We start from the raw sequence: 10,852 nt of genomic DNA, 5'->3' as shown, positions 1-10,852 counted from the left end.
TTTAATGAGAATCTGAGCAATGAGATTCACATCATTGGACCAAAAATACAAGAGAATGCAGGGAGGCCATAGAGTCATCGTAGGAGTCTAAAAAGCATATATAAATTACATACAACTAACAGTGATATGTAAAAATTTCGCTTGATCAATGAGGGGAAGTAGAAGAGAGAAAAAGACTATACAGTTTCAGTTTCTATACTTCCTGGTTTCCAGTGTTGTTCCATCTTTAAGACTTTCCTGTGCATCATTGTCCATGCCAAGGTTGAAGAGAGCAGCTGCTTGAAGATAGTATGCAGTGGGCCAGGTTGGAGATATTGATTGAGCATGCATGGCATCTCCAAGTGCCTCTTGAGCCATGTCATTCATCAGATAGCATAAGCAGCGTCTGGCATACACGGTAGGTGATACCATGGTTCCACCATCGATGAACTACACACAAAACAAGAACAGTGAAACTCGGTCTAGCAAAAGAAAGTTGGCATGCATATCCATTAACTATATAGATGAATCTTCATTTTCAATGCTTTGCGGGTAATGCCTACTTCGAAAATTCCTCCCTCTTCTTGCAACTTCGAAGATATAAAGTATCATTTTAAATTTCCCCAAGTATTATTCTACCAAAATTGTAATAGCCAAAACATTCAATCTAGAAAAGTAACTGTTGGTAGACATGCCAGTAAATACTTCATTAACAAAGTAATTATCAATCTTGCAGTGTTAAAGGGTAGACACTCTGACGTTACAAAGTGTTTAAGTTTGGATGCATTGAAGATCTTATTTTTCAAGCTGACTTACTTGTGTATAGCAGTCAATGGCTGTAGAGAAGTCTCTAGCATGGAAAGCAGAATCGCCTTGCTTCTTAGAATTTAGAGTATCTTGTATTTGATTTGTCCACATTTGAAAGGAAAGCTGTGACAACATGAAAGTTGACAAAATACAAATCCATAAATCTCATTATACAAGGGAGGTCCAGTTCTGCTATGAAGTACAAAAGAATTAGCAAAAAACACTTTGTTTGTCATACTACAGAATTTGTTTCTGGCATTGGAAAAGCAGAACCAAAACCAGAAGTTGGCATTAGAATGAAGAAATGCAAAAGGTAAACTGTCATGGATATGAAAGATTTACAACGTGATGTCTTTAGTTACCCATGACCAGCGTCAAACAACTAGATATGCATCAAGCAGGTTTCAAAATTGTGTAGACAAAAATGGAAGGCCCCTATACTCGCTGATTAGAAGTCCAAGTAGAGAAAGAAATTGAACCTATGAATTACCTCATTAGCAACATCTTCATCATCCTTGTAGCCCACTTTATCCAAAATCTCATGTACTGCAGTCAGATCTCTTCTGGAACAAGCGTCACCAAATGGTGTTAATGAAACTGTTTCCTTTGATGACAGACTCCTATCTGGTATGCCCATTAAAACATATGACGGTACCTGCAAAATACCACAAGCTTCAAACCAAATACGTTTCTACGATTCCAAATGCCTTCATTGATATATACATATCAGCCAAGTAAGCTTTGATCCTTGATTGAATTGATAGAATAACTTGAGAAAAGAAAAAAAAAAAAAGCAGGAGGGAAAAAGAAGGGCATACCGAAGTTTCTTTCTGAAGAGGGGTCAGAGCAGTCACGAGCGACTTAACATTTGGTCTCTCACGAGGTTCATACTGTAAACAGCGCGAAGCTAATCTCACTAACTCAGTTCCATCATCATTTGAAAAATGACCTTCCAAACATGAGTCCATTAGCAACAGAAAATTTTTGCCTCGTATAAGATCAAGTGCCTGCATGTAAAGGGGTTATTATACCTCTTTGTTTATGAAACATTACATAGAATATAATCATTTTAAACCAAAACAACAATGATGTTACTGCAAATCTGGTGAAATTCAACCGTAAAGAACTGACATTGTAAAGGTCAAAGTTTACTAAACAAAAATGCCGCCGTAAATTAAAATGAACACCAAATGGGAAAGAGGGAATGTACATGACTCGGTGGGATATGCTTTCCACTGAGAAGATCAAGTAATAGGGTGCCAAAACTGTAAACTACACTTTCAGCAGTGATTCTTCCTGCCAAATTTGAAAAACCAGAAGGCACGAAATTAACAAAAAGGTCCTTTAGCCCCAAATAATACAATATTAACGAAAAGGCTATATCACCTGTCCTCAAGTACTCTGGAGGTGTGAAGGCTAAATTTGTACTATAGCTTCTGCCATCCCTACTGTTTTTCATGAGTCCAAAACAAGAGAGTCTAGGGTTGCCTTCCTGTCCACCAATGGTACCACATAAGTTGTCAAAACATAACGAAAGAGGCACAAAAAGAGGTTAAAAGGTGAAGTACCTGATCAAACAAAATTCTATAAGCATTAAGATCATGGTACAATGCCCTTCCTTTACTGCTGCAGTATTCCAAAGCTTGAGCTAAATACAAGGCCACCCTCAGCCTCATTGCCCATTTCATAGGCTGGGCCTCCCCTGCAGACCAGTTCATTCAAGTCACAAAATCAGGGCATGAAATGGGAAAGATATTTCAACAAACACGGGGACAGATTTGAGAGAGCGCATCACTCAAATTTGACTCCTGATGTAGCTTCTAAAGCAAAATATTGAAAATGACAAAGGGTTTAACTAAATGAGATCAACATTAGATCTTATCTTATGTTGATTGCAGAATAAAAATAAAACACATAAAAAACAAAATAAATGGAAAACTCACAATGAAAAAGGTGTTTAGAGAGAGTTTCATTGGGCATGAACTCTGCAACAAGCAATCTCTCTTCTCCCTCACAGCAACACCCAACCAAGTTAGCCAATCTTTCACTCCTCAGTTGCCCCACAGCACGTGCCTCCTCCTGAAAGGTCCAACCAAACAAGAGACCAAAATCAGACATAAAAATTCCATTCACACCACACGCCGCAAGAAAAAGCAAAAACCAGAAGCAGAAGCAGCAGCACGAACTAGGAATTGTCGAGAATCAGGCCAAGCAGACTTATTGAAGCGCTTCACAGCAACCGTCCTATCGTCCTCAAGCCTCCCTTTGTAGACAACATTTGGAGCCTTCTCACCGTGTTCCGAGACAATGTTGTCTGGTGAGAATCCTGAGGTGGCAACTCTCAGCTGATCCAAACTGTACTCACTGAACCCTCCCCAAGGATCCTTCTCATTCCTCTTCCCATCATCATCTTTACCCACAAATCAAAAGCAAAGATGAAGTTAGCATTCAAATTAAAAATACCTTCTTGGTTTTGTTTTAGTATGACCCCAGTGAAGTAGAAAAGGAAAGTCACCATTATCAGACAAATCATGGAGGTTTGATTTGACGTGGGAAGGCCACCAGCAGAGAGAGAATTTAGAGCAACGAGCTCCCATCGGAGAGAGTGCAATCACAGAAGAGAAAAAAGAGTATGTGTGTTGTGTGTGAGAGAGAGAAAGAGAGAGAGTAAATGAGACCCTTTTGCTCTCCAACAGCAACAGGTCTTGATGTGTCAGTTTAATGGAAGAAGGGGTTAGAGAGAAGAAAGATAAGATTAAAAAAGGGAAATTGAAAAGGAGTATGGCATGGAAGGGATAAAAGAAAGGAGAAAGCGAAATACGGCGGTGTTTGGGAAGAGAGAAAGTGGGGTGGGAAAAAATATGACTTTTTTGGGATCGAAAGGTTTTCTTTTTTTCTTTGGTGTGTGTTTGCTGCGGTGGTGCTGCTCCTGCTGCAGTGAATGAATGATATCAGTCACCTCTTCTCTTCATCATTCCTCCTTTCTTCTCACACACCTTTGCACTTCCTTGCTTTTACCCTTTTCAATTATTATTTTCATTATTATTAGTCTCTAACATTTTTACTTTTTAAGGTTTCTTTGTTTTCGATGGAGACACAACCATACATAAAATCTCCTCTACAGGATGGTTTTCTTTAACTTTAAATATAAGATGTTTTTTCATATTAAAATAATAAAAAATAACTCATTCTTATAAAACATAAGTATTATATATATATATATATATATATATATATATGATTATCATTATAATCAATACTTTTTATTTCATATATCCTCTGTATTTTTTAAAATAATTTTACGTTAATGTACTTTGATAAACCACTATTATTTTTAATTATTTTTTTAAAATAAACAAAAGGTTAAAAAGTACAATAAATAGTTTTTCCAAAATATATCAAGCAAATTATACCTTATAAACTTGGTCCGGTTTTTTAGTTTTAAAATTAAACCGATAAAGAGAATCATTTACATTTTTCTTAATGATTAATACAAATTAATTTAATATAAAATGACAAAAATAATATTAATTGACAGTATAAATTTTGAATATTTAAATATAAAAATTTAATATAAATATATCATAATATTTAATTTTAAGTTTCACCCCTTCAAAAAAAATTAATTGAATCTTGATACATTATTTTAGTTTATTAAGTATTTCAAATTTTGTGATGAATATAAAACAATATTTAAATAAAATCCTAAGTAATTTTTTAATTCAAATTTATTTAATAATAAAATTGTATAATATGAAAGAAAATGTTTACTATTATAATTATTGTTTACTATTATTATTATCAAAATATTTGTATTGGAAATAATAAAATTATTTATTGTTTTATTAATTTCAAAATTATTTTATATTCACAACAAATTTTCACATTTCTTAATATATAAATTTAAATAAACAAGCTGATGATAAAATAAGATAATAGTTTTATCATCAGTTAATAAAAAATTAAACAATAAATATTTAGTTAAAAAAAATTATACTCAATATATAAAAATAATAATAATAATTTAATTGAAAATATTAGAAAAATGTATCACAAAATTAATATTAAATATAATATTTAAGTAAAAGTTTTAGTAATTGACATTAATGTTATCAATAACATGATTATATTTATTTAGACAAAAAAATGTTTTAAGTTTGTTTTATTTTATTTAAAAATTAGATGATACTATATCAACCATTTTCATTGATATGATGATTTACTATACACTTATTTTTTTTCTTTAACTTTTTATCAGTTTTGTAATTCTTTTATTAAAATTTTAGGTTGATTTTACAATTTAGTTAAACAAGTTACTTGCCTTAAATTAATGTTACTTTATTAATCGTTTATCGGGTAATATTGATATAAAATATTTTTCGTGAGAAGTAAATATAAATTTATCGAGGACCTTAAACATTTATAAATACTTTATTTTCTTTCTAACCTTACTTATTTCACAGTTAAAGAGACATCACCAATATTTCAAACTTATATCAGTCAAAACACAACGTGTTTTGACAATAATTTTTTTAAAACTAACTGATTCTAATCAATAAAGTGTACAATAAACTTGGATAGTGAATATTTAATTTTTCAACTAAAAAATAATAACTTTTTTAATTAGTAATAATTTTATCAGTTTACATATAATTCCTTTTAAAAGATGCAAAGTTACCAACTATCTTTATTAAAAACAATAGAAATACAGTTATGTTTAACGTAATTAATTAACTTGTTTAATGAGATTAAAACGTATGTTAGATTTTATTTTAAACTTCGGTGCTACGGTGAAAAGGATTATTATAAATAATAGTAAGACGAAGATTTAATCATTATTAACTACTGGTAATTTTATTTTATTTTTTTATCAGGACAACTTTTTCCATGACTAATTTAAAATAGGCAATTAATTGATCATCTTACTAATCCTGTTTATTAAACTTTTTATTTATAAACGATATGGAATTTTTATATATATTTTATTTGTAAAAGCATGGAGAATGATATAGGAAAATTTAAAAGGGGATATAAAATTAAGTATAAGTATTATCAGAATATTGATGTCTTATATATTGAAGTATGCCACGTAAAAGGGTCACTATCAAAGTAAAAACATTAGTTGCATATTATTACAGATACTTAGATACATTTATTGTTAATAATTATCTAGTCACTTTCAACATTCTCCTGTCTTATATACAGTAGTGTCACAAGGATTGAGAAGTTTCATTAATTTCATTAGTGACCTTATGTTAATTTTTATTATGCTTGTCTTTATGATTATTGGCAATTGGTTACTTAAACACCCCCAATTAACACTTCTTTATTTCGATACAAGAGTTCAAATAAATTAATATTCATGTGTTCAAACATCAATGAATTTTAAAGCTATAATTAATAATCGCAATTACCAATTAGATGCCCTCTAAACTGGCAGTTAAAACGTTACATTATTAAGTTAAATTAAAAATTATCATGGCAAATTCATATTTAAATTTTGATTACGCATGTTAATAACTTTTTCAATTAATTGATTCAGTATCTTTCTAATTTTTTAAAGTCATTTCACTACATAGATATGTAAAGATAATATGGATAAATATATATATATAAATATATATATATATATATATATAAATATATATATATAAATATATATATATATATATAAATATATATATATATATATATATATATATATATATATATATATATATATATATATATATAAATACCTTTATATATCATGGATTCTAAGTTTTAAGGTTAAGGGTATTTTAATAATTTTAATTCTCAAAACTAAAAAAAAAAAGAAACCGCTCAAAGCCTTACTCACCTCTCTCATTTCTCTCAATCATTTCTCTTTCATCTCTCTCACTCAAACATTTTCTCTGTCACTGTAACCATAATTAAAAAAATCAGAAACATTTGTCGTTAAACAATTTACCTTTGTAAAGAGTTCAGCCATTGATATATTCACCTTCAGCCAAAGGTTCATTCAAGGTCTCTTCAATTTCACCATCTTCACTAACCTCTCTAATTTCATCTGCATAGGTTGAATCATCAGCTCTGAAAAATCCCTCCAGGCCAATTATCAATTTCTTCGAATGTTTTGTGAAAATTAGATAAAATTATATAGGACAAAAATTATAAAATGAAAACTCATTATAAAATCATTTTTTTGTAAGAAATTGTTTAACAACGAATGTTTTTTATTTTTTTCTAGGCCAGCGAGTATTTCTGATTTTTTCCAGGTCAATTACCAATTTCTTTATGCTTGTGAAAATTGGATAAAATTAGATAAGACAAAAATTATAAAATGAAAACTCATTATAAAATCATTTTTTGTAAGATTGTTTAACAGTTTCTGATTTTTTTTTTCAGTTGGGGCTACCATAGGATGACAGAGAAAATGTTGGAGTGAGAGATGAAAGAGAAATGTTTGAGAGAAATGAGGGAGGTGAACAAGGGTTTGGAGTTTTTTTTTTAGTTTTAAAAATGAAAATTATTAAAATACCCTTAACCTTAAAACTTAGAATAAATGATATATAAGGATATTTTTATATATATAAAATAGATACTCGAATGTAACAGGTGTAAGTAAGTACATTATCATGTATCAACTTGTGTATCAAAGTAAAATTATCAATAAAAAAATTATTAATCATGAAATAATTATTTAAAATTTGATTTCATATATATTTTTGTCTTCTATCTAAACTTATAAAATTGAAGTTATTTTATAAAAGAATAATTTTTAAAAAATTTATATTTTGGTACACTTCATTTAAATTTATTTTAAAATATTAAATATATTAACATAAATATTTTATTGAGTAATTTAATTTGAATTATACTTAAAAGTTATTTTTATTTAAATTTACATTTTAAAGATTTATTTTTAAATAAAGTTATTTAAATATTAAAAAAACTAAATATAAAAATATCTTCAAATGTACATGTAAAAGAAAATGTGGATTTTTTTTAAATATTCAATGAATAACACAATAAATAGTAAAATAATATAATTTAAACCAGACAGATAATAAATAGAACTACCCGCCAATCCAATTCGTTATCATATAATATTTTTTACGTGTAAGAAAATTATTTTTTTCAACGTTTTCAAAGCATAAGCTTAATTATATATGTAATTAATATAATAAAAGTTATTTCTTATAGTGTGAAGACTTTTATATTAGTATTATTATTATCATTATATATTTTTTAAATCCTCAAATAAGATGTTAAGTCAATAAATTCACTTAAGCACGGTGTTTTTGGAGTTTTTATCTTTTTATCGCAATTTTTTTCTTATAAAAAAATTTAATATATTAAAAGAGAAAAGACATATAGAAATTATAAATAACATTTATTTTTAAACAATTTTTGAGTGTAAAAACACATGTCATTTACATAGAGATTAAAATACAAGAGTGACTTTAACTATTTTTTATAAAAATATTAATGTTTTAACTTTAAGTTTTATTCAAATAATATTATTAAAATCAATATTATTTGTTTTAGAGTTACTTACTTTACTATCCTTTATAAACATATAATTAAATAAAGAGAAAAAATATACATTATCTCTTTCGACTCCTAAAAATCGTGAACATTTTTTTTCTTACATATATCAAAATAATAATAATATTATATAATAAAATGTACAATATTATTGGTATTAGAAAATTTCATACTATTGTGAAATATCCCATTGTTATACTGTTCAATGAATTTAATGTTTGAAATATATTGAATTTATTAATAATATATTATGTTTGTTTAATCTAAATATATATTATACACTGGAGAACATTTTGTTTTTCAAGACATCGTTGATGTGCTACCAAACACGGAACCACTTTGATTTGACGGAAGTTATAAATATCTTTTTTTTTCTTTATCTCTAACTATTATAACTAAGTAATTAAGCTCCGGAAAATGGTTAAATTAAATTTAAATAAAACTAATTTTATTTCCAAAGCAGTTCAACTGAAATAAACTATATAATTATTTATGTAGAGTGAACTACACTGCATTGCAAATCAAGTTAACTGAATTTCTTAAACTACCTTAATCACTTTACTATTATAAGTGAACTCATTTTCAAATATATTTTTCAATTTCAAATACTATTGGTTAGTTTATAAAGTTTTATTTAAGATCAATGCAGTTTCTATAAACTAAATGAAAAAAGAAGTTCAATTTAATTTTGTTACATTTATTTTGCTTGTGAGTTTTATTTTATTTTGAAAAGGACATATTTCCCCTAATAATTTATGAATCGTGAAAGCAAATGAAAGTGTCGTGTCTTCAATGAGACAGAAGTGGCCGTAGTTTTCTTTTGTAAGCTTTGGCTGCTGATTCTTCATGGGATTATGATAGTTAATTAAGACATTCAGTTAAAACTAGTCATTATGTCACTTTCATGCACTCTTTTTGTTTATTTTTAGTTTATCGTGATAAGAATTACATGCGAGATTCTAAGTTTGATATTGATAAAATTATATAAATGAAAAAGTTAAATAAAGTATAAAAGGATATTTATAAATTTAAGAATTTATATTAGAAACAATAATTACTCTTTATGTAAAGTTAATTTCTTTTTATGTTGTATAGTATATAAGATTAAGAACAACAAAAATAATAAATAATTTTGTCTACAAGTATTTACAGATAAATTTGTGATAAATAATTACTATATCAAATAAATTTGTGATAAATAACTACTATATCAAGTTGGAATGTAACAAATATTTTAATATCAATTTATAATAGATTAAATATAGTTATAAGATTAAGTGAAAATTTATTATTAAAAAAAATAAAATTAAAACTTAATTTATATTTTAATAAAATAAAATTAAATTTTATATTATATATTATATTTTTTATAATATTATTTAAATTTATTTTAAAAATTTATAAAGTGTATTTTTTAAAATATTCATAAATATACATGAATATTTACATATTTTAAAACACTCGTGATATCTTTTAAGTAAATATCTGGCAAATAACAAATAAGTTTCTTTTTTTGTTTGGAAGAAGGATAAACACTATCCACCTGATCGTCCTTATCCCCTATGTAAGATCATAAAATATATATATTTAGAAGAATTAAATAAATAGATAATTAATAATAGATAGTCATTTATCTGGCAACAGAAATAATAATTAGTGAGAATTATTAATTGGTGGAAAAAAGGCATTATGCTTTATTTTTATCTGGACAGGATATCCTGATCCAGCTATAAGATTTCTCATAATTGTTCGTGGAGGAACATTTGACACCAATGGTCCCTTATTTTTCTTTTAACACCTCCACTAATAATGCACCTCTTTGGGAGACACACCCCTACATGGTAAAGCAAAAAATCTTCCATCAAACCCTCTTTTCTTCATCCACTTTCCACCTCATTGCCACACACACCATATCCCACTCATCTTCTCACAATAAACAAAACTAACTTGCAAGCAATCCTCTGCATCATTCACACATTTTTATAAAATTTCCCAAGATTTCACCACAGACACTGTGGACACCCTCTCGGATTTGCCAGAGAAATCTCCAACATGCCTCTGAACAAAATTCTGCACCTTTCGGATTAGTCTAGGAAAAAGGAATCTCTGTTCTTTTTTTCACAAATCCAAACCCACGTGTTCGTATAAATATCATCGAGTAGATAGATTTTATTTCATAAAATTGTTTTAAAACTAATGATTATAAGTTGGAGTCTTAGATACATAAATATACAAGGTGACAATTGGTATAAATGAAAATGTAAAGTTTCATATATCCAGACAAGAGGTTTACACAAGAATAGTTTGATTTGATCCATATAGGATTTATGAGTAAAAGGTACGAAAAGATGGGAAGTTTTGTGAAAGGTGATGGGTGGTTGGATGCAGGAATTGGTAGTGTGGAGAAAAAAGTACAGAGGCATGTGTAATACTAATGATGTCGTGGTTTGACGCAGTGTGGTGTAATTTGAGTCTTTGTCGTTGAAAGGGAAGGACATAGGACATGGCATGTTATTAATGCAGATTAATAGAAATG

General features: G+C 28.0%; 1 protein-coding gene across 1 annotated transcript; it reads right to left on the bottom strand.

Annotated features, from left to right (window-relative positions):
• LOC108319656 (serine/threonine-protein kinase BSK5) lies at nucleotides 1-3,805 on the bottom strand. Its single transcript, XM_017550862.2, has 10 exons — nucleotides 3,302-3,805; nucleotides 2,973-3,196; nucleotides 2,730-2,865; nucleotides 2,355-2,488; nucleotides 2,173-2,278; nucleotides 1,997-2,082; nucleotides 1,605-1,793; nucleotides 1,277-1,441; nucleotides 796-909; nucleotides 1-429 (listed from the first exon to the last, which is right to left on the bottom strand). The coding sequence occupies exons 1-10, from the start codon at nucleotides 3,381-3,383 to the stop codon at nucleotides 187-189; spliced, it is 1,479 nt and encodes a 492-aa protein (XP_017406351.1). The 5' UTR covers nucleotides 3,384-3,805; the 3' UTR covers nucleotides 1-186.
• Between the last annotated feature and the right edge of the window lie 7,047 nt (nucleotides 3,806-10,852).

The sequence above is a fragment of the Vigna angularis genome, chromosome 5 (genome assembly GCF_016808095.1).
Source record: "Vigna angularis cultivar LongXiaoDou No.4 chromosome 5, ASM1680809v1, whole genome shotgun sequence".
Lineage (NCBI taxonomy): Eukaryota > Viridiplantae > Streptophyta > Magnoliopsida > Fabales > Fabaceae > Vigna > Vigna angularis.
This window is presented reverse-complemented; position numbering and strand designations above follow the sequence as displayed.